Source organism: Saccopteryx bilineata, chromosome 2, assembly GCF_036850765.1.
Source record: "Saccopteryx bilineata isolate mSacBil1 chromosome 2, mSacBil1_pri_phased_curated, whole genome shotgun sequence".
In the NCBI taxonomy this organism is placed as follows: domain Eukaryota; kingdom Metazoa; phylum Chordata; class Mammalia; order Chiroptera; family Emballonuridae; genus Saccopteryx; species Saccopteryx bilineata.
Window position 1 is genome coordinate 66,058,806 of NC_089491.1, and position 25,668 is coordinate 66,084,473.

Genomic DNA, 25,668 nt, shown 5'->3' on the forward strand with positions numbered 1-25,668 from the left:
AGGCTAACTTTTCAAGCAAAAAGTTCCAAGGGTCCATAAAACTGTTCCAAAGCATTGAAAATGAAAGAAAACTTACCAACTGTTTTCATGATATATAACATTTATGTTTTACATTTATTTTTTATTCATTTTTTTTTTTAGAGAGGGGAGAGAGAGAGAGAGATAGAGAGGGAAAGAGAGAGAGGAGGGGGGAGGAGCTGGAAGCATCAACTCCCATATGTGCCTTGACCAGGTAAGCCCAGGGTTTCGAACCGGCGACCTCAGCATTTCCAGGTCGACGCTTTATCCACTGCACCACCACAGGTCAGGCCTGTTTTACATTTATAATGCATAACACTGATACCTACATCAAATAGACACAGACCAATGTCATTCATGAGTACTGATGCAAAATTTCTAAATAAAATATTAGCAAATATCCAATATCACATTAAAAAAATAATAGGCCATGGCCTCATGGAATATACCATATTAAAATATCCAAGGAACACTTATCTAAAGAGGACATACAAGTGGCCAATATCCTCACTAATCATCAGAGAAAGGAAAATTAAAACCACAATGAAATACCACTTCACACGTGTGAGAATGGCTACCATCAATAAATCAACATACAACTTTTGGTGAGGGTGTGGAGAAAAGGGAACGCTTGTGCACTGTTGGTGGAAATGCAGACTGGTGCAGCCTCTGTGGAAAATAGTATGAAGTTTTTTCAAACAATTAAAAATGGAACTGCCTTTTGACTCAGTAATCCCACTTCTGGGAATATATTCAAAGAAAGCTGAACCACTGATTTGAAAGAATATATGCTCCCCTATGTTCATTGCAGCATTATTTACAATAGCCAAGATTTGGAAACAGCCCAAGTGCCCATCAGTAGATGAGCAGACAAAAGCTGTGGTACATTTACACCATGGAATGCTACTCAGCTGTAAAAAAGAAGGAAATCTTACCTTTTGCAATGGCATGAATGGACCTGGAGGTTATTAAGCTAAGTGAAATAAGCCAGTCTGAGAAAGACATTATGATCCCACTTAAATGTGCAATCTAATGAACAAAATAAACTGAGGAACAAAAGAGAAACAGAGGCATGGATACATACAACAAATTGGTAGCTGTCAGAGTGGTGAGGGCTGGGGGGCACGATAAAAGAAGGTGAAGAGACCAAACTGTGTGCAGGATGCAGTGTTCAGATGGTGTTTTGAGTTGTACACTTGAAACATGAATGGTTTTGTGAACCAATGTCACCCCAATAAACTCAAATTTTAAAACGTAAAAAAAAAAAATCCAAGGGTGGGGGGAATCTATGGTTATCTTTATAGACAGCTAAAAAGCCTTTCACATAATTAAAAACCATTCCTTATAAAAAACATTCAAGAAATGACAACTGATGAATGCTTGCTTAACATGATAAAAAAAAATCTATCTTAGTCCTAAGGCTAGTATCTTACATAATGGGAAAACAATAGAGATCTGAGTACTTATATCAAGAACAAGGCAATAATGCTACTATCTCAACAGTTGTTCAACACTATGCTAGAAGTAGTAGCCATTTAGACAAATCAATTAGAGGCATAAGAATTGGTAAAGAAGAAATAAAACTACATTTGCAGATGATATGCAATAGTCAACATGCTATATCTGAGGTCTGTTTTTGTACAGCTCTCAGGCTAAGAATGGTTTATATGTTTTTAAAGAGTGATTAACAAGAATATGAACAGACATGGCAAAGCCTAAAATATTTACTATCTGGCCCTTTAAAGTTTGGCAATTCCTGGTATACCTGGAGAACCCTAGAGCAGGGGTAGTCAACCTTTTTATACCTACTGCCCACTGTTGTATCTCTGTTAGTAAAATTTTCTAACTGCCCACCGGTTCCACAGTAATGGTGATTTATAAAGTAGGAAAGTAACTTTACTTTATAAAATTTATAAAGCAGAGTACAGCAAGTTAAAGCAAATAATAATAATTACTTACCAAGTACTTTATGTCAGATTTTTGCTAAGTTTGGCAGAATTAATCTCTATAAAACAACTTACTATATAGTTAAATCTATCTTTTTATTTATACTTTGGTTGCTCCACTACCACCCACCATGAAACCTGTAACACCCACTAGTGGACGGTAGGGACCAGGTTGACTACCACTTCCCTAGAGCATCACAATTAACTAAAAAAAAAAAAAAAGATTCAGTAAGGTAGCAGGCTATAAAATTGATGTAGATAAGTCAGTTGCCTTCATACATACAAATTATAACCAGTTAAAAAACATATCGGTAGAGAAAACCCCAATTGTAATAGCAACAAAGGCTAGATAAGAAATATTTTATAACACTCCTGAAAGACGCAAAAGTACATTTAAACAAATGAAAGGACATTCCAAGTTCATGGATAAGGAGACTCAACATGTTCTCCTTAATTTATAAATTTATTTCCCCAAATACCAATTAGCAGTAGGTTTAATATTAGAGTTAATACTAAAGTTTGAATAGAAAAACAAACATGCAAAAATATCAAGGAAAACACTGAAAAACACAAACTACAAAGGATCTAACAGTTCCAGTCATTAGCCTATTAAGCTTAAGAGTGCTAACTGGTACACAAAACAGACCTACACAAATACAGTCAAAAATATTTTTCTGATTTCTTGACATCTGTAATTACAAAACAGGACAGTAGATATGCAACTTGCCTGCCAGGAACATGTATTTTACTGTAATTCTCCAAACTGTGCATAAAAGGATACAGAAAGGTTGTTGTTTTATTATTTTATGTGTGTGTGTGCTTGCTTTTTTACAGGCTGGTGATTAAATAAACTTAGAAATATGTACTACTGGCATGAACAAGTAAACCAGTAAGTGAAAAATAAATTTATTTCTAGCCTGATCAAGCAGCAACACAGTGAATAAAGTGTCAGCCTGGGGCGTAGAAGACTCAGGTACTAAACCCTGAAGTCACTAGCTTGAGTGCAGACTCATCTGACTTGAGCATGGGATCATAAACATGACCCCATGGTCTCTAGCTTGAACAAGGGGTCACTCGCTCAGCTGTAGCCCCCGGGCTCAAGGCACACATGAGAAAGCAATCAATGAACAACTAAGGAGATGCAATGAAGAATTGATGCTTCTGATCTCTCTCTCTTCCTGTCTGTCCCTATCTGTCCCTCTCTCTGTTTCTCTCATTAAATATAAATAAACTTATTTCCAATAAAATTTTAAAACACTAGAAAACAAAAGTATTCACCTTCAAAAGTGTCAGCTAAAGCACTGAATTCTTGTAAGTACTTCACTCCATAGGTTAACTATCAAAAAGAACCTTGACCTCTAATCTTATACCATAAATTAATTCAAGATGGATCACAAGCCTAAACATAAAAGCTAAAGCAACAAAGTTTTTAAAAGAAAACGTAACAAAATCTACCTTTGTGACCTTCAAGTAGACATTATTTGGGAAAGAGAGATAAAGCACTAATCCTAAAAGAAAAACCTGATAAACTCGACTTCATAAAAATTTTAAACTTCTGTGAATCAAAAGATACTGTTAAGGCCCTGGCCGGTTGGCTCAGCGGTAGAGCGTCGGCCTAGCGTGCGGAGGACCCGGGTTCGATTCCCGGCCAGGGTACACAGGAGAAGCGCCCATTTGCTTCTCCACCCCTCCGCCGCGCCTTCCTCTCTGTCTCTCTCTTCCCCTCCCGCAGCCAAGGCTCCATTGGAGCAAAAGATGGCCCGGGCGCTGGGGGTGGCTCTGTGGCCTCTGCCTCAGGCGCTAGAGTGGCTCTGGTCGCAACATGGCGATGCCCAGGATGGGCAGAGCATTGCCTCCTGGTGGGCAGAGCGTCGCCCCATGGTGGGCGTGCCGGGTGGATCCCGGTCCGGCGCATGCAGGAGTTTGTCTAACTGTCTCTCCCTGTTTCCAGCTTCAGAAAAATGCAAAAAAACCCCAAAAAAACAAAAAACAACAACAAAAAAGATACTGTTAAGAAAATAGTGGGCCCTGATATGCCAAGGTTATAGGTTCGATCCCGGTCAGAGCAAATACAAGAATCATCCAATGAATGCATAAATAAGTGGAATAAAAATTGATGTTTCTCCCCCCCCCCCCACAATTTCCTCTCTAAAATTAATCAATAATTTTTTTTAATGAAAATGGGCAAGAAAATCTTGATAATACATACAACCTGATCAAGGATCTTCATCTGGAACGTATAAACTCCAAGTCAATAAGCCTAGTTTTTAAAAGAGAAAAGGACATGGCCCTGGCCAGTTGGCTCAGCGGTAGAGCGTCGGCCTGGCGTGCGGGGGACCCGGGTTCGATTCCCGGCCAGGGCACATAGGAGAGGCGCCCATTTGCTTCTCCACCCCCCCCCCTTTCCTCTCTGTCTCTCTCTTTCCCTCCCGCAGCCAAGGCTCCACTGGAGCAAAGATGGCCCGGGCGCTGGGGATGGCTCTGTGGCCTCTGCCCCAGGCGCTAGAGTGGCTCTGGTCTCGGCAGAGTGACACCCCGGAGGGGCAGAGCGTCGCCCCTGGTGGGCGTGCCGGGTGGATCCCGGTCGGGCGCATGTGGGAGTCTGACTGTCTCTCCCCGTTTCCAGCTTTGGAAAAATACAAAAAAGGAAAAAAAAAAAGGGAAAAGGACATAAACAAAGTAAGATATATCAATAGCCAAGAAGCACTTAGAAGTGTTCCACATCATTATTACAGAAATACAAGAGATACCTAAACATCTAGAAATAATAAAATGAAAAATACAGCCCTGGCCAGTGGCTTAGTGGTAGAGCGTTGGCCTGGCGTGTGGATGTCCCGGGTTCAATTCCCGGTCACAGCACACAAAGAAGCACCCATCTTCTTCTCCAACCCCCCTCCTCGCTTCTCTCTTTCTCTCCCTCTCTCTTCTCCTTTCTCCTCTCCTCCTTGCAGCCATGGCTCAATTGGAGCGAGTTGGCACCAGGCATCGAGGATGGCTCCGTAACCTCGGCCTCAGGCACTAAAAAAAAAAAGGCTCCAGTTGCAAAGAAGCAAGGGCCCCAGATGGGCAGAGCATTGCCCCCTAGTGGGCTTGCAGGTGGATCCCAGTCAGGGTGCATGGCAGGAGTCTGTCTCTGCTTCCCCTCCTCTCACTAAAAAAAAAAAAAAAAAAAAAAAAAGTACAAACAATTATTTGTGAGGACATGGAGCACTGTAACTTTCATATACTACTGGTGGGAGTGAAAAAATAGAACAGTTTAAAGTTAAAGGTAAGTTTGCCCTCTGAATCCAACAATTTCACTCAGAGACAGAAGTGGAAAACATATTCCCAAGAAGTCTATACAAGAATGTTCATAACAGCTTTATTCATATTAGCCCCAAACTAGAAACAGCCCAGGAGCCCAACAACAAGAAAATGATAAACTATTCATACACTGAATACTACTCAGCAATTAAAAGGAACAAACTCCTGAAATTCAGAAACAATATAGCTCCATCTCAGAAACATGCTGAATGACTCAGACCCAGACAATTACACAGTGGATGATTCCATTTCTATGAAGTTCAAGAATGGGCAAAATAAATCTATAAATTTGGAAATCAGACGAGTAGATGGGGTCAGGGAGACTGAATGGAAATGTCTGTAAGGAACTTTTTGGGGTAATGGAAATATTTTATGTGGTCACATGGGTACATGTATGCTTTTATCAAAATTAATGGAAGCTATACATTTCACTATATAAGGCCTTAAAAAAATATATGTGTGTGTGTATGTGTGTGTATATATATATATATATATATTTAACTCAGTAAGGAAACTATAGAGTAAACAGCAGCAGAACTTCCTGTATCAGGAGCTCCAGAGAAACAGAACCAATAGGAGATATATATATATATATATATACGCTGCTCACAAAAATTAGGGGATATTTTATCGCTTCCTATTCATTTTTGAGATACCCCCAATTTTTGTGAGCTGTGTGTGTATATAATAGGGAGATACCTCTTTAATGAACTGGCTCATCCAATTGTAAAAGCTTGCAAATCCAAACTCTGCAAGGTCAGCTGGCAGGCTGAACCGGAATCCCAAGGCAGTGTGCTGGCAAAAGTCTTCCTCCTTGGAGGAGGTTAGATAGCCCTGGCAGGTTGGTTCAGTGGTTAGAGCACTGGCCTCCAACTGATTGGATGAAGCCTACTACCTTATGGAGAACTATCTGTTTTACTCAAATCTACTGATTTAAATGGTAATCCTATCCAAAAAATACCTTCACAGTCAGATCTAGGGTGTTTGACCAAATGGCTGAATATCATGGCACTGCCAAATTGACACCCCAAATCACTTCCTAAAAAGATAGTCATTATAAAGGAAGAGACACCAGCCTAGTTTGCAATTTATAAGAAAAAAAAATCCAAACTCTTAAAAGCACCTCATGATAATGTTCTATGTCTTGATAATTGTCTCCTTACTAACTGAGAAATGGCCAGATAGGCTAGTTTAAAAATAAAAATGCCAAGTTTAACAATTCCATATGTTTCTTGAGTGCCCATTATGTGCCAGTGATTATACTGTGCATCAAAAGCAGAGGTAAAGAAAAACCCATCCATGTTTGCCTCCCTTGAAATCTAATGGAAAATACAGACATAAATTAAATATATCATGATACAAAGTGATCAGTAGTAATACTGAGTTCTGTACAAAGGGGAGGAGAAATAGGATGGCAGCTATTCAGTTTGTTGGACAAGCTGGGAAAGGAAGGTCAGATTAATCTTCAGGTTTTGCTAAGAAGAGATGGGTAGTATTTGGGTGGGAGATAGTAGCAAGAGAATATACTTTCACCAGAAATGAGAGTATGTAAATGGGACAAATGACCTGTTGGATGTAGCTAAGGAGCACATCAAGGGAAGTGCTGGAAAAAGGCTTAAAATATATACATATGCCAAACTACCAAAAACCAAACATAATGTGACAAAATATTTGAACTTATTTTGCAGTGAACTTGTATCAAAAAAAAGTTCTTTAAGGAGGAAAGTGACATGATCAAGTCTATTTTTGAATGATAATATTAGAAGACTTAGAGGTCAAAACACTACTTGAGAAGCTCTAAGAGCTAACTACTAGTTTTCAACATAAATGTACCAAGAAAGGTAAATGCCAGGTCTACTAATGCCAGGCCAAATGCTGTTTGGAACTATAATGAACCAGTACCTGAACCTAAAAGTTTTTCAATTAGGCTTCTTAAAAATCATAATCAGTCTCAGTTTATTTTAGCAACACTATAAATTCTCATCAAATTGTTGGTCATAGCCCTGGCAGGTTGGTTCAGTGGTAGAGCATTAGCCAGTCTGTAGATGTCCCAGTTTGGATTCTGGTCAGGGCACACAGAAGAAGCGACTATTTGCTTCTCCACCTCCTCCCTCCTCTATGCCCCCTGCAGCCACGACCCTATTGGCTCAAGTGAGTTGGCCCCAGGCACTGAGGATGGCTCCCTGGCCTCTGCCTCAAGCACTAAGAAGAACTTAGTTGCTGGCAACACCCCAGATGGGCAGAGAGCATTGCCCTAGAGCGGCTTGCCAGGTGGGTCCCCAGTTGAGGCACATGCAGGAGTCTGGTTCTCTGCCTCCCCTGCTCTCAATTAAAAAAAAAAAAGTGAACGAGGGAAAAAAAATAACTGTCCTGTGACTTAACCATTGCTTCAAAGGTCAACTCTGTAGAATCCCAGGGAGGGAGGAATTGGGAATGGGAATGTTATAAAGTATCTACACTAAAAATAAAATAAAACAAAAGAATCTGCAGTACCCATCAAGTGGCATAGTGTTATTTGAAAGTGGACTTACTGCAGGCAAGCTCTCTAAGATGATCACTAAAAATAATTTTAACAAGTATTAATTGATAGGCTATCAGTTATGACTGTATAGTTATATTTATCATTTGAAGTTATATCAAATATGTATAACTGATATGTACCTAGTAATAGTGTTAAAATAAGTGAGGCAAAAACTAATAAAACTGAAAGAGAAATAGACAAATTCACTGTTACAGTTTATTTCAACCACCCTCTATCAGTAACTGACAAATCCAGCAGACAGAAAAATCATTAGAGATGTAGCTGAACTGAACAACACCATCAGAAAACTGGACCTATGGAGAAATGCACCCCCATGTTTATGGCAGCATTGTTCACAATAGCGAAGATCTGGAAACAGCCCAAGTGTCCGTCAGTGGACAAGTGGATTAAAAAGCTTTGGTACAGCCCTGGCCGGTTGGCTCAGCGGTAGAGCGTCGGCCTAGTGTGCGGAGGACCCGGGTTCGATTCCCGGCCAAGGCACATAGGAGAAGCTCCCATTCGCTTCTCCACCCCTCCGCGGCGCCTTCCTCTCTGTCTCTCTCTTCCCCTCCCGCAGCCAAGGCTCCATTGGAGCAAAGATGGCCCGGGCGCTGGGGATGGCTCTGTGGCCTCTGCCCCAGGCGCTAGAGTGGCTCTGGTCGCAACATGGCGACACCCAGGATGGGCAGAGCATCGCCCCCTGGTGAGCAGAGCATCGCCCCATGGTGGGCGTGCCGGGTGGATCCCAGTCGGGCGCATGCGGGAGTCTGTCTGACGGTCTCTCCCTGTTTCCAGCTTCAGAAAAATGCAAAAAAAAAAAAAAAAAAAGCTTTGGTACATATATACTATGATATACTACTCAGCCATAAGAAATGATGACATCGGATCATTTACAACAATATGGATGGACCTTGATAACATTATATTAAGCAAAATAAGTAAATCAGAAAAAACTAAGAACTATATGATTCCGTACATAGGTGGGACATAAAAATGAGACTCAGAGACATGAACAAGAGTGTGGTGGTTGGTGGGGGGGGGAGGAAGGAGGATAGAGGAAGGGAGGGGCACAAAGACAACCAGTTAGAAGGTGACAGAAGACAATTGGACTTTGGGTGATGGGAATGCAGCATAATCAAATGTCAAAATAACCTAGAGGCCTGGCCGGTTGGCTCAGTGGTAGAGCGTCGGCCTGGCGTGCAGGGGACCCGGGTTCGATTCCTGGCCAGGGCACATAGGAGAAGCGCCCATTTGCTTCTCCACCCCCACCCCCTCCTTCCTCTCTGTCTCTCTCTTCCCCTCCCGCAGCCAAGGCTCCATTGGAGCAAAGACGGCCCGGGCGCTGGGGATGGCTCCTTGGCCTCTGCCCCAGGCGCTAGAGTGGCTCTGGTCACGGCAGAGCGACGCACCGGAGGAGCAGAGCATCGCCCCCTGGTGGGCAGAGCATCGCCCCTGGTGGGCGTGCCGGGTGGATCCCGGTTGGGCGCATGCGGGAGTCTGTCTGACTGTCTTTCCCCGTCTCCAGCTTCAGAAAAATACAAAAAAAGATAATAATAACCTAGAGATGTTTTCTCTGAACATATGTACTCTGATTTATCAATGTCACTCCATTAAAATAAAAAAATTAAAAACAAAAACAAAAACTGGATCTAATGACACTCTTAGAATCTTTACCCAACAATAGCAGAATACACATTCTTTTCAAATTCACATAGAATATTCTCCAAAAGACCACATCCTTTACCATAAAACACAACAAATTTACAATAGAAAGCATACAGTGTGTGCTCTCAGACCACAATGAAACTGAACTGGAAATCAATATTGAATAGCCGGAAAACCCAAAGTATTTGAAGATTAAAGAACAACTTCTAAGTAAAAAAATGAGTCAAAAAAAGTCTCAAGATATTTAAAAAGAAAATTAAATTTACATGAAAATGCACTTAAAATTTCTGAGATGCCTCAAAAGTAGTACTTAGCGTCGACCTGGAACGCTGAGGTCACCGGTTCAAAACCCTGGGCTTGCCTGGTCAAGGCACATATGGGAGTTGATGCTTCCTGCTCCTCCCTCTCCCTTCTCTCTCTCATTCTCTCTCTCTCTCTCTCTCTCTCACTCTCCTCTCTAAAAATTAATAAAAAAAATTTTTAAAAAAAGTACTTAGAGGGAAAAAAAATTTAGCATTGAATGCATACATTAGAAAAGATGATCTAAAATCAGTCTGCAACCACTTTAGTAAATTAGAAAAAAAACAAGCAAATTAAGTAAACTAAGCATAAGAAAAGAAATACAGCAGGTCTTCAAATACTATATTGCTCAATAGTGTTTCATTATAACACTGATGAGAACATAAAAAATGGATTCCTAGCTAGGGCCACTGCCTGTGTAGAGTCTGCATGTTCTCCCTATGTCTGCATGGGATTTCTCCAGGTCCTCTGGCTTCCTCCCACATCACAAAGAGGTGCATATTTGCTTAACTAGTTTGTCAAATTGTCCCAGCATGAGTAAATACTGGGTGTGTGTGTGTGTGTGTGTGTGAGAGAGAGAGAGAAGTCCTGGGATGGATGGGTGTTCTGTCCAGGGTTGGTTCCCACCTTGCTCCCTCACCTCAGCTACCAGGATAGGCTCTGACCACCTGTGAACTTGAATTGGAACAAGCAGATTGGAAAATAATTACTTTTTTTTATTAATCTTTCTTAAATGTGTGTATAGCTCACATTTATTTCAATGTTTAACATTAGAAGTGTTTGGGTCTTTATTTAGAAGTTTGGCCCTGGCCAGTTGGCTCAGTGATAGAGCATCAGCTTAGCATGTGGAAGTCCTGGGTTCAATTCCAAATCAGCACAAAAGAGAAGTGACCACCTGCTTCTCTATCCCTCCTTCCTTCCCTTCTCTCTCTCTCTTCTCCTCCCGCAGCCATGGCTCAAATGGTTGAGTAAAGTTGGCCCTGGTCCCTGAGGATGGCTCCGTGGCCTCTGCCTCAGGCACTAAAATAGCTAGGTTGCCAAGCAACAGAGCTGCAGCCCAACAAGGCAGAGCATCTCCTGGTAGGAGTTTGCTGGGTGGATCCATGCGGGAGTCTGTCTGTGCCTCTCCACCTCTCACTTAATAAATAAAAATAAGTTTGGTGACGATTTTGTGACCATAATATGCCATAAGAACTTAACTCTTTTTTATATTAATTAGCCTTAATGCTTAGTTTCCAAGAACTTACCTACAATGTTAAGTGAGGACATATTGTAATAAAAATTAGAGCAGAAATCAATGACATTAAAACAGAATATCAACAGAGAAAAATCAATGAAATAAAAACCTGGTTCTTTGAAGAGATCAGTAAAACTGATAAGCCTCTAACCAGTGTAATTAAGAAAAAAAGGAAGACAATAAAAGAGAAGATGACATTACAGATTCCATGGACAGTAAAAGGATAATAAAAGAATATTATCAATAACTGTTTGCCTGCAAATTTGATAACCCAGATGAAATGGACCAATTCCTTCAAAGTCAATCTGCCAAAAGTCACACAAGAAGAAACAACCTGAGTAGTTCTATATTTATTAAAGAAATTGAATCAATAATTAATACCCTTCCAAAAGAGAAAACAGCCCCAGATGTGTTTACTGGTGAATTCTACCAAACGTGTAAGGGAGAAATTATACAAATTCTCTTCAGCATCTTCAGAAGATAGCTGCAGGGAGAATATTCCCTATATAATTCTATGAGGTCAGCATTACTCTAATACCAAAACCACTGAAGACATGACAAGAAAATTTACAGACTGTTATCTCTCATGAATGAAAATACAAAAATTCTCAACATAATATGAGCAAATAAAATCCAACAATGCATAACTATATTATAAAATACAGTCAAGTGGGGTTTATTCTAGTTATGCAAGATTAATAGTTCAACATTTGAAAATTATCCATCACATTAACAGGCTAAAAAGAAGAAAAAATCACATGATAATATTAACAGACAAAAAACCCCAACAAAAATCCAACATCCATTTATAATAAAAACTCTCAGCAAAAAAATAGAGGGGAACTGCCTCAACCTGATCAAGAAAATCTACAGAAAATCCACAAATAACCTGATACTCAGTTGATAAGAAACTAGCAGCTTTCTCACTAAATCAGGAACAAGGTAAAGATGTCCCTTCTTACCACTCCTTTTCAAAATTATACTGGAAGTCCTGGCTAATGCAGTAAGACAGGAAATAAAAGGCATATAGACTGGGAAGCAAAAATTAAAACTTTGTTTGCAGATGACATGCTCATCTATGTAGGAAATTCAAAAAAATCAACTAAAAAAAAACCTGGAACAAACAATTACAGCAGGGTTGCAATACATGAGGTTAATATACAAAAGTCAACTTTTTCCTATATACCAGTTGTTTTCAACCACCAATCCACAGATCTGGTGCTGGTCTGCCAGAAATTTCGTGCTAGTCCACAAAAGAGTTAACCACCATACAACATTAAAGTAGTTAACTTTCATCGCATGAAATTTATGATGGACCAGCATCAGTCCATGAACTGGCAGTTGAAAACCAATGCTATACCATCAATGAACAATACTCTTTCTATTCACACCCCTCCCCAAAATAAAATACTTAGGTATAAATCTAAGATATGTACAAATCTATTTGAGTAAAACTATAAAAATATGATAAATCAAATGAGATATAGACATCCTATATCATGGATAAGAAGAGTAGATATTATTAAGATGTTATTTTCTCCAACTTGATCTATAGATTCAAAACAATTCCAATAAAATCTCAGAAACTTATTTTGTGTATATTAACAAAGTGACATGTGGAAAGACATAAGACAAAAAATATACTGAAGAAGAATAAAGTTGGGGAACTGATTCTACCCAACTTCAAGATTTATTGTATAGTTACAATAAACAAGACAATACACTAATGGCAAAAGAGTAGACACAAACAAGTAGAACAGAATAGAGCCCAGAAATAGATCCACACAAATATAATCAGCTGAGGTTTCACAAAAAACAGGCAATTCAATGGTAACAGGAAGAGTCTCCAACATGGTACTAAAACAATTGGAAATCCACAGGCAAAAGAAATGAATCCAGACAAAGACCATACACAAAAAGACTCTTCCACAAAAACTAACTCAAAATGCAGACCTAAATGTAAAACACAAAACTAAAATACTTCTAGAAGATACCACTGGAGAAAATCTAGAGGCACTGGGTTTGGTAATGATTTTTATTTATTTATTTATATTTTTTTCTTCTTTTCCAAGTGAGAGGAGGGGAGACAGAGAGGCAAACTCCTGCATGCACCCCAACCGGGATCTACCCAGAAACCCCAATCTGGGGCGAATGCTCTGTTCATCTGGGGCCAGATGGACAGCTCACAACCAAGCTATTTTTAGCACCTGAAGCAGAAGCTCCACAGAGCCATCCTCAGCACCCAGGGATGATGTGCTCAATCAAGCCATGGCTATGGGAGAAGAAGAAGGAGGGTGGAGAGAAAGGAAAGGGGGAGGGGTGGAAAAACAGATTGTCATTTCTTCTGTGTGGCTTGACCAGGAATTGAACCTGGGACAGCCACACATCAGGCCAATGCTTACCACTGAGTGAATTGGCCAGGGCCAGGCAATGATTTTTAGATCTAACAACCAAAGCATGATCTATGAAATAAAAAAACAAAACAAAAGAAAATACCGATGAAGTTGGACTTCATTAAATTAAAACTTTATGTTCTGTGAAAAACACTATTGCCCTGGCCAGATAGCTAGATTGGTGAGAGCATCGTCCCGAAGCACAGAAGTGCCAGTTCAATCCCCAGTCAGGGCACATACAGGAACAGCTCAATATTCCTGTCTCTCTCTCTCCCTTCCTCTCTTGCTAAAATCAATAAATAAAATTAAAAAAGAAAATAAGAAAGAATGGGACCTGACCTATGCTGGTGCAGAGGATAAAGCATCAACCTGGAAAGCTGAGGTTGCCAGTTCAAATCCCTGGGCTTGACCCGTGAAGGCACATGCAGGAATTAACTACTATGAGTAGATGCTTCCTGCTTCTCCCACCTTTTTCTCACTTTCCCTCTCTTTGCCCTGGCTGGTTGGCTCAGCAATATAGCATCAGCCCAGCATATGGAAGACCTGGGTTTGATTACCAGTCAGATCACACAGTAGAAGCAACCATCTTCTCCATCCCTCCCCGTCCCTTTCTCGCTCTCTTTCTCTCTTTTTCTCTATCTCTCTTGTTCCCTCCTGCAGCATGGCTAGGATGAGCCAATTGGCCCCGGGCGCTGAGGATGTCTCTATGGCCTCACCTCAGGCGCTGAAGTACCTCAGTGCTGAGCGGTAGAGCAGCAGCCCCAGATGGGGGTTGTCAGGTGGATCCTTGTTAGGGTGCATGCAGGAGTCTGTCTCCCTGCCTCCCTGCCTCTTACTTGTTTAAAAAAAAAAAAAAAAAAAAAAAGAATGAAAGAAGGACAAGCCAGACCAGGAGAAAATACTTGCGAAGTACTTATCTGATAGAGGACTTATATCCATATATACAAAGAACTTTTAAATCTCAACAATAAGAAAACAACCCAATTAATAAACAAAAGATCAAAACAGATGCCTCACCAAAGAAGATATATAGACGACATATGAAAAGATGCTAAATATCATGTAGTGTTAGGGAATTGTAGATTAAAACAATGAGATATTACTACATTATCTCCCAGAATGGCTAAAATCAGAAACACAGCACAAAACGCTGTTGAGAATGTGGAACAACAGGAGCTCTCATTCACCGCTGGTAGGAAAACAAAATAGTGCATCACTCTGAAAGGCAGTTGGGTAGTTTCTTAAAAAGACAAATAGAGGCTTACCATACCATCCAGCAATTGCACTCCTAGGTATTTATCCAAATAAGTCAAAAGCCTACATCTACAAAAAACCTGCACATAAATGTTTACAGCGGTTTTATTTCTAATTGTCAAAAACTAGAAGAACCACATTCTTCAGTAGGTGAATGGATAAACTGTGGTACATTCATGTTACTAGTTAAAAAAAACAAATGAACTATCAAGCCACACAAAGACATGAAGGTGCCCTAAATGCATATTGCTAAATGAAAGTCAATCTAAAAACGCTATACTCCCATATGATTCCAGTGATATGACATTCTGAAAAGGCAAAGCAGCAGAGACAGTAGAGAGACCAGTGGTTGCCTGGCAGAGTGGGGAGGAGAGGGATGAATAAGAGGAGGAGGTGGCAGTTTAGGACAGTGAATCTATTCTGTGTACTGTAATGGATTCATCTATCAAAACCCACAGAACTATACAACACAAAGAGTGAACTGAACCTTAATGTAAAATAATGACTTTAGTTAATAGTAATGTATCAATATTGGCTAATTTTTTATAAGAAATGTACCACACTAATGCAAGGTGTTAATAGGGGAACCTGTGGGGGCAGGAGAGGAGCTGGGGAAACTCTACTACTCAATTTATCTATAAACTTAAAATTGCTCTAAAAAATCATAATCAGCTGTAATTGTTTTTAGAAACATTATGCTGCTGGGCACTATTATAAATATGAGAAAAAATATACATGCTTATTAAAAATTTTAAGAACTGAAGGTAAGAAGAATAAACTGTCATATGACTTGCCTGATGCTTCAAAGGTCAGCTTTACAGAATCCCAGGGTGTCTGTTCTTTGGATACAAGTCTGAAATGAACAGTTTCTCTTGGAGAAACTTCTGAAGCAGGAAGATACCAGCTTTTCCTATTTGGAAAGGAATTCAGTATTCAATTATTTCAATAATACTTAGGATGCATATGCTCAGGATATATGAAACACATTTGGGGCATAAAAAAACAACTCTAATAGATATAAGTAATGCCAATTCCTCTGAAGCCCAGTTTATTTCAAAATAAAACCTTCCCAAAGTTAAGAATAAAGGATCCCAGGTGATCTTGATTCCATCACCCAAATTTTTCTCATCTAATCCTTCACTACCAAACTGTAAAAATTTCCCAGAAATGAAACAACTTGAACTTGACGCTTAACTGCTATCTATCAGATCAGTTAAGAGGGCCATCCTTTCTAACTACTGAGGTTTCTAGAGGAAGACTTTCTAAATTTGAAAAAAGCAAAACTACATTTTGAATGCGTCATCGCACTCAAGAAACAGAACATTTGCAATGATAGGGGAGAAAAAGTATAAACAGCACTTTACTTCTGTGTTAACCAGTTTAAATAATGAAATGCTGATACAGTGATAGGACTTGAAAACAAACTCCCAACTAAAGCAGAAAAGCAGTGAACCAACCTGTTCAGAAAGTGCACTGGAAGATACCATGGGAAACCACATAAAGGTGCATTCTCCTCACAGTGAGCTCGTATGGTGTGATTGATCTCTGGAATGTGAGGTGTTATGTGAGACATACCGGTGTAATCAAACCCATTGATCCATATTCCAGAGTCCTGTTTAACTACTTTTCCATCCAGGTCATGAAATGTTCGTGTCGTATGCTGAAAAGAACAAGACTAATGAGAAAACTAGAGTTGGAACTCCTTCAGCCACATCCCACGCCAGGCTAACAAAAATGAGGAAGTCTGACAAGGGCAGGACACCAGGCTGCTGTGGAGCGACAGGAGCCGCACACATGCTGAGGAGTGTGTGCCGCAGGTTCCTTTAGGAAAGTGTTTAGCATTCCCTAATAAACACGCACATCTCTTCAAGCCAGCAATTCTACTTCTGATATGTACCTAGAGGAACTTTTGCAAGGCACAAGAATGTTCATTCAACATGTCTCATCTTAGCAAAAACTGGGAACAAACCAACTGCCCATTAACAGAAGAGCGGGCAGTCAAACTGGGGCATCACCCTACAACAGACGTCTACTCAGCAATGAAAACAATGCACCACGGTGACACAATCAAACATGCTCTTGGGCAAAAGAAAATTTATGGTATGGCTTTACCTGTAAAAAGTTCAAAAACTGGCAAAACTGTGTTGTTTTTTAGGGATTTATACACAGGTGGCAAAATAAAGAAAAGTAAGGCAATGATTAACTTCCAAACTTCAAGATAGTAGGTGAGAACTTCTTTGTGGGCTGGGGGGAAGAGCTGGATCAAGAAGGGATATTTCGGTTTTCTTAGGTATTGCTGCTTTTTCTTTTCAATTCAATGATTGATTATTTTATTATTTTATTTCTTACAAATTTCATATAAAATTTGAAAACCATGAACGCTAGAACTTTTAGATAAAGACTTAAAACAAATAGTATACACATACATTTCCCTTTCAGTGTGTGACATGAGGATAATGCATATGCAGAGAAAATAAACAGGAATCACCACTCACCACTAGATGACAGACTTGTGCCTAACAGAATTCTATGAAAGGCCACCACGTTCCATCTGGAATAGCTTTATTAACAATGGAAAGCAGCCTAAAGAATATCAAACAGGGAAAGAAAAACGGCTGCAGAGGGCAGGGTTCAGTAAACTATAGTCAGTAAACAGGCCAAATGGCACACTACTGTTTTTATAAGTAAAGCTTTATTGGAGCATGGACATGCTCATTTGCTTAGATATTGTCTATGGATGCTTACTCTAAAAACAACAGTCGTGACAGAGACCACAGGGCTGGAAGATCTTAAAATATTATATAGTCCTTTATAGGAAGAGTTCATCAACTTCTGACACTGGGGAAGAAACAAACCCCAAAACCAATCAGAATAGTTTTTAAAAATAAAAACCTGACTTTTCCTAAATACTATTGATGTAATTAACTAACTATAAAAATTAGCAAGGCCCTATGCTGTACACCTAAAACTAATAATATATTGTGTTGGGCCCTGGCCAGTTGGCTCATGGTAGAGCGTCGGCCCAGTGTGTGAAAATTCCAGGTTCGATTCCCAGCCAGGGCACACAGAAGTGCCCATCTGCTTCTCCACCCCTCCCTCTCTCCTTTCTCTCGGTCTCTCTTTTCCCCTCCTGCAGCCAAGGCTCCACTGGAGCAAAGCTGGCCTGGGCGCTGAGGATGGCTCCATGGCCTCAGCCTCAGGCGCTAGAATGGCTCCAGTTACAATAGAGCAAAGCCTCAGATGGGCAGAGCATCACCCCATGGTGGGCTTGCTGGGTGGATCCCCAGTCGGGCACATGCAGGAGTCTGTCTGCCACCCCAAACTCACCCCCAGCTTCTCTCTTTGGAAAAATAACAAAAATGTGTTAACTAGAATTTAAAAAATTTTTATTTAGTTAGCAGTCATGGGCCCTGGCCAGTTAGTTCAGTTGGTTAAGAATGCTGTTCCAAAATGATAAGGTTGTGGGGTTTGATCCCCAGTGAGGGCACAAACGGAAAGCAACCAAAGAATGCACGACTGAGTGAAACAACAAATGAATGCTTCTCTTCCTACTCCCCTCTCTCTCTCCCTGTCTCTCTAAAAAAAAAATCAATAAAAATTCAGCCCAGCCAGATAGCTCAGTTGGTTGGTGCCTCGTTCTAGAGCATGCAAGTTACCAGTTTGATTCCCTGGTCAAACATTAAATCTTCTAGCCTGACCTGTGGTGGCGCAGTGGATAAAGCGTCGACCTGGAAATGCTGAGGTTGCCGGTTCAAAACCTGGGCTTGCCTGGTTAAGGCACATATGGGAGTTGATGCTTCCAGCTCCTCCCTCCCTTCTCTCTTTCTGTCTCTCCTCTCTCTCTCTCTCTCTCTCCTCTCTAAAATGAATAAATAAAAAATAAAAATAAAAATAAATTAAAAAACAAAAACAAAAAACAAAAAACAAAAAAACATTAAATCTTCTAAAAACTAGCTGTTCTTCACCAAAGGTTTTGCCAATTGTAAAATGTCACATAAAATGTTATCATCCTCCAGGAATATAAACAAGGAATAGTTAACCCATTTCAAAATCCCTCTGATATTTAAATTCAAATATTATTATTTATTCAAGTCCTTGAATAACTATCTAGGTTGTGACTCTTGGCTTTTCTGTTGGGCCACTCCTAACCTCTAACAGAGAAGATGACTAGAAATAAAGCAGCTAAATCCTTTTTCTTGATTTATAGTACCAGCTCTAAAAAGTGTACAGAAAAATTTGAAATCTTAAAACGTTTTAAATTAATTTTTATTAAACCCTTTCCAAATTATTTTCATTGTCACCTATTACTTTGCTACCTAAGGTCAATTTTACTAGCATTTTAAAATATCTACTGTATTTTTTTGCCAGTTGATAGTTCAGATTTTTACTGGCCTGCAGACAGGTTTATAGTCTGTACTCCTAAAAGCTCATTACTCCATGATACGCAAATGCTCTTGTTTTTCCAATTAGGTGCATTTTTATAATCTGAACAGTAATAAAAACAACAAGCAGAAATTTCTAATTTGGTCTCTTAGGAGAAGTATGTGTAGCTGGTAAGAATGCCTCTTGATGGTCAGTCTTTTCCTTGCTGTCTTACACAAAGTAGCCAAGTACAACTAAAAAGGTCAACAGTACAAATGTCAGGTAGTTTTCCTGTTGATTAGTGAAGCTCAAAACACACAGGCTTTCCTTTCCAGAATATCAAATAGTTCATGCAAAACTGCTCTTACCTGAAGAAACACTCTCTTTGGCTTTGGACTGGTGGGATTGGAGCTGTACGGGAAAAAAGTTCCACTGCAAACCAGGAGGAATGTGACTGCACACACCAAAGTTAAAGTTAGCATGGTTTTTTTTGTGCTTTTGGCAAGATAGATGAAGTTAATCTAAAACACAAAATACGAAAATAGAAAAATTACCACTGGCAAAGGGTGGCTTTAACTGACTTTATTTTGTAACATTCTCTAACAGATATTGAAGAAATTTATCAGCATATGCTAACATACTCCACCACCCAGTAAACACAGAGCTAATTATGAGGGATTTCCATCACAAGTCAGAACCTAGATAAATGAGAAATGCCCCCACCTGCCATGATGGTGCCTTTTCGACAGGTGGCCAGGAAACGGAAATAAAACAGTCGTTGCTCAATGGCAAGGAGACTAAAGGATGCCTGTAGTCATCACCAGTCAAACCATGACCTCATCCTATTTCCTATTCTATCAATCAGTGTGCTTTTACACTGCACAGCAGACTATTTAACTATCAAAACATTGTGTTATTGGGCTTTTACTAAAGAAACAGAGATAAAGCTCTTAAGCATAAGATGGCCTATTTCAATAAAACTCAAATTTCATTCATAATGCTTTTATAATGTGGTAAGGTACAGGATTCATCTAAACTAGCATTTAGATGTACTTCTAATACTTTGCCTATGTTCCTGCATTTTAGAAAAAACCACAATACATAGTACTGTCCCTCCTCCTCAATACCAAAGCCAACACAATTGTGGGAGACTGACTGCAAGTGGCAAAGCCTTTGTAAGTTCGAGGCTTAGCAAAAGGTTAAGCTCCCCCCAACATTCACTCCTCTGTATTGAATATTTGCACTCATCCCAACCCCCTACCTCACTTGCTTGGTTAAGTTGCTAAAGGCTGTTTTTCTCCACACCTCCATGTTAGCTATGTGGCTGGACTGTTTTTACTTGTCATATTCTCCATGTCCCTCAGAGATACTGGAGGCAGTTTTCTTTTTATCCTTTGTTTTGTGAAGTTAAGATATTATGTAGGGTAAAGGGTTTTCTGCACTTAGGACAGGGGTCGGGAATCTTTTTGGCTGAGAGAGCCATGAACACCACATATTTTAAAATGTAATTCCGTGAGAGCCATACAATATGTTTAACATTAAATACAAGTAAATGTGTACATTTTATGTAAGACCAACACTTTTAAAGTACAAGTCTCTGAATTCTTTTTTTTTTTTAATTTTATTTATTTATTTATATTTTTGACAGAGACAAAGAGTGAGTCAGAGAGAGGGATAGACAGGGACAGACAGACAGGAACGGAGAGAGATGAGAAGCATCAATCATTAGTTTTTCATTGTGTGTTGCAATACCTTAGTTGTTTATTGATTGCTTTCTCATATGTGCCTTGACCGTGGGCCTTCAGCAGACCGATTAACCCCTTGCTGGAACCAGCGACCTTGGGTTCAAGCTGGTGGGCTTTTGCTCAAATCAGATGAGCCCGCGCTCAAGCTGGCGACCTCGGGGTCTCGAACCTGGGTCCTCTGCATCCCAGTCCGACGCTCTATCTACTGCGCCACCACCAGGTCAGGCTGAATTCTTTTTAATAACGTTGTTATGCAGTTGCTAACCAATGATGAATAAAGTACTTCTTACCATTTATGCAACTTCTGGTGCTGCATGGTTTTGCTGATGGCTTTGTAGTCTGGTTGATAGGTGGTAAGGTTAAGCTTCATGCAGGCATTGAGAATTCCATCCATTAAACGTGATGGTAGGTTGGTCTTAACGTTCTTTAAATGTGAGAAAGACTGTTGACATGCATACGTAGAGCCAAACATTTGTCAGTACAGCAATATTCACACACTGCAGTGTGTGGTATGTGACGGGGAGCACATTCCAAGTTTTGACAATCAGCTGGTCCGCAGGTTGAAGTTCTTTCATTTCTCCCCACTTGTGTTTGCTCACCAACTCTGCTTGCTGTCGTGCAAGTCTTTCCAAATCTTCATTCAGTGACTTGAACTTATTCACCCACATCTGAGGCCTTCAGGTCAGCAGTTTGTAGCTCAAAATCTCTGACCGAGCCTGACCAGGCAGTGGCACAGTGGATAAAGCATCTGACTGGGATGCAGAGGACCCAGGTTCAAGACCCAGAGGTCGCCAGCTTGAGCGCGGGCTCATCTGGTTTGAGCAAAAGCCCACCAGCTTGAACCCAAGGTCGCTGGCTCCAGCAAGGGGTTACTCAGTCTGCTGAAGGCCCGCGGTCAAGGTACATATAAGAAAGCAATCAATGAACAACTAAGGTGTTGCAACACACAATGAAAAACTAATGATTGATGCTTCTCATCTCTCTCCGTTCCTGTCTGTCTGTCCCTGTCTATCCCTCTCTCTGACTCACTCTCTGTCTCTGTAAAAAATAAATTAAAAAAAAAAATCTGACAGAGACACCGGGAATGTAACTCAGGTCGGCGCTGTCCACTGCACACTCGTGTGGATGGCTGATGAACTTACAAGATGAGTGCACTCATGAAATTCTCCAAAGCACGCTTTGAATGACTGCAGGAATTTAGATGTGAAGCCCACTAGCTGCTGGAGATCAAGATGTTGAGCAGGGTCACTTGCTGTGCATGCATCTTTAAACTTTCCCAGTTTTTCAAAGTGTAGTAAATGACCTGTTTCAATGTCAGTGATGAAGAGTTCCAGCTTGTTTTCAAATGCAAACCCTGCTTGTTGAAGGGATAAAACTGTATTTCCAACACCTTGCATTTTCACATTGAGCTGGTTCAGATGTTCAATCATGTCCACGAGATAGTAGAACTTCAAAAGCCACTCAGTGTTAGCTAACTCAGGATGCTCGACATTTTTCATTTCAAGAAAAGTCCAGATTTCACTCAGACAAGCCACGAAACAGCTGAGCACCTTCCCTTTTGACAACCAACGCACACTGCTGTGCAGAAGCAGACCAGGATAAGTATTCCAACTTCATCCAGCAGTGTTTTAAACTGGCGATCATTTAAAGCTCAGGCAACAATAAAGTTGACCACCCGAATGACCAGCAACATCACCTCACCAAGCTGCTCGCCACACACTGAGCACAAAGCGCCTCCTGATGTAGGATGCAGTGAAAACTTAGGATGGGTCTCTTTTCATGTTCACGAAAAAGTGCTATGAATCCTGTTTTTCCCACCATGCATGGAGCACCATCAGTACACACTGAAATAAGTTTATCCATCAGTAGATTTTTTTTTTTTTTTTTTTTAGTAGATTTTTTTCTTTAGCGAACTCAGTGAAAGACTTGAATAAATCCTCTCTTTTTGTTGTCTCTTTCATAGGCAAAACAGGAAGACTTTCCTCATGTAGTGTGTCACCAACAGCATACCTTGCAATCACACTGAACTGGGATAAATGGCTTATGTCTGTTGACTCATCCAAAGCGAGAGAAAAGAATGGTGCTGCATTTATGTCCTTCACTTGTGTTGCCTCAATTTGATTTGCCATGATGATGGTACGGTCATGAACAGTTCTTGCCTACAGAGGCATGTCTTTTATTCGTTTGATTATCTTGTCTTTATCCGAAAAGTCGTCAAAAAGTTCATTGGCAACATCAAGCATGAACGTTTTGGCATACTCCACATCTGTGAATGGCTTTCCGTTTCTCACAATTGCTAAAACACCAGCAAAGCTAGCCGAATTCCAGTCACCTTGTTGGGTCCAAACACGGAGTTGCTGCTGACTAGCTTGCACTCTGCACAGTAGCTCTTGACATGCTTTCTTCCTGCTGTCCCCGCTGATTATTTCGATGCAAATGTAGTATGGCGTGTGTCGAAATGCTGCTTTATATTTGACCATTTTATCGATGCAATTTTATCATTGTCTACTAGATACACTGTAGAACCTGCTCTCTCCACAAAGGCGAATTCCTCTGTCCATTCCTGCTGAAAAGTATGATACTCCTCATCATCTTTTCTTTTAGCCATCTTCTTCATCAAAAGGGTTTCTGCAATTAGTTAGCTGACTACTTGATAAAAAAGGAGAATTTTACTTCCTGACTTCACAACGACCCGTTATGCATTATCCAATAAAAATTTGGTGTTGTCCCAGAGGACAGCTGTGATTGGCTCCAGCCAACCGCAACCATGAACATGAGCGGTAGGAAATGAATGGATTGTAATACATGAGAATGTTTTATATTTTTAACATTATTATTTTTATTAAAGATTTGTCTGCGAGCGAGATGCAGCCATCAAAAGAGCCACATCTGGCTCATGAGCCATAGGTTCCCACCCCTGACTTAGGAGAATTCTTAGGTTGTCTTGGAAATGTGACTTTGTTTTAATGATCTCTTTGATTTGTTAATGACTTCACTTTGCCCTATAAATAAAGCAGGTAAGAGGGTGGAGACTCGCTTTTTGCAAGCTATCTTCTAGGTTGCAGAGAGTCCTCCTGAGCCCATCTTATTTCTCTTTAAGCTTATTTTCTTAATCCACACTGTTATCACACATGACCTGGAATTACTAGCCGCACTGGGTCGAGGCACACAATTAAAAAATATATATCCAAATTTGGTCAGTTTCAAGGCAAGCCTCCAGAAAATCCTAACTAGGCTTATTAAGGGTAATAAAATCACTGAATTAAAATTTTAGGGGACATATATGACTCAGATCCCTTAGGAGTTCTGAATGAGCCACTTTGAGAAACCATGATCTAATCCCAGCTCCCCCTTTTTATCCACCCCTTCGGTTCAATAAGCAGAAAGGAAGTATGAAAAATATTTTTCAAATGAAAATAGAAAATTAAGAAACTATTCATAACCTCCACATACTCTACTACATAAAATTATTTATAACTACAGTATAACAATATCCCATATGTTAACTGATCACTTGACAGACATGTAATTGCTTTCTAGCAAATATATTTAATACCCAAGGGCTAAAAGAAAAGCTCAATGAAATATGCATTGTGGTTCAATTCTCCATTACCCAGAGAGAATGAGTTCACTCTATTAACAAGCCACTTCTTTAATGCTACTACCCATATGAAATAATGATGAGAATGATAGTCCACAGCATCAAAGAGCAGCAGAACTATAATGACATAATGAAAATTAAATGAAATTTCCAAGTATGCCAAGAGGCGCTCTTTAAAAGCTTTCCTAATAAAATACAATTTAGAAGACAATATACTTTAATCCTCTTTTTATGGTTTCCAAGATTCCATGCTTTGGGGTCATTTTCAATTTTCAGAGTGATGTTTTCAGAGTTCATTTTGAACCCTTCCATATGCAAAAGAACTGAGATGCCCATTCATTGGCTAACTTAAATACTGAGGGGGGCAAAGGGAGGAGTCCAGTTTATAATTTAGCTGAGTCTAGATTAGAACCTAATCTACACATGACAAAATTCCACCATCTTTAATCCTCACACAACAGCAAACCTATCTAGAAAGATGTACAGAGGATTTAAAGGCTTTTTTGTTTTTGTTTTTTTTTGGTTTCTTTTTTTTACAAGGAAAGAAAGAGAGTCAGAGAGAGGGATAGATAGGGACAGACAGACAGGAACAGAGAGAGATGAGAAGCATCAATCATCAGTTTTTCATTGCGAGACCGTAGTTGTTCATTGACTGCTTTCTCATATGTGCCCTGACCACGGGCCTTCAGCAGACCGAGTAACACCTTGCTCAAGCCAGCAACCTTGGGTCCAAGCCGGTGAGCTTTTGGTCAAACCAGATGAGCCTGTGTTCAAGCTGGCGACCTCGGGGTCTCGAACCTGGGTCCTCTGCATCCCAGTCCGACGCTCTATCCACTGTGTCACCGCCTGGTCAGGCAGGATTTAAAGGTTTAATATTCAAACCAAAATAAGTAAACCCTGAAGGCAACAAAATACATTTCAGGATTTTCCATCCATCTCTGAAAATACCAGTAAGGACTTTATCATTATATTAAAGGTAAAATGGGCCCTGGCTGGTTGGCTCAGCAGTAGAGCATTGACCCAGCATATAGATGTCCTAGGTTCAATTCCCAGTCAGGCACACAGGAGAGGTGACCATCTGCTTCTCCCTCCCTGGCCCTCCCTTCTCTCTCGCTCTCTTCCCCTCCCTCAGCTATGGCTTCATTGATTCGAACACACTGGCCCAAGGCACTAAGGATGGCTCTGTTAAACCTCTGCCTCACAGTTAAAGACAGCTCAGTTGCGAGTGGCCCCAGATGGCAGAGTATCAGCTCCAGATGGGGGTTACCAGGTGGATCCCAGTCGGGGCACATGCGGGAGCCTATCTTCCCTACTCTCACTTAA

At 40.3% G+C, this 25,668-nt stretch overlaps 1 protein-coding gene across 2 annotated transcripts in view; it reads right to left on the reverse strand.

Annotated features, from left to right (window-relative positions):
- Positions 1–25,668, reverse strand: part of ERMP1 (endoplasmic reticulum metallopeptidase 1) — a 69,928-nt gene that overhangs the window by 6,780 nt on the left and 37,480 nt on the right. For both annotated transcript variants that reach the window (XM_066257210.1, XM_066257209.1), the window contains 3 exons: positions 19,368–19,520; positions 16,095–16,297; positions 15,432–15,547 (listed from right to left, as the gene is read on the reverse strand). In XM_066257210.1, coding sequence (XP_066113307.1) covers positions 15,432–15,547; positions 16,095–16,297; positions 19,368–19,520 — 472 coding nt within the window. The remainder of the gene's footprint in view (positions 1–15,431; positions 15,548–16,094; positions 16,298–19,367; positions 19,521–25,668) is intronic.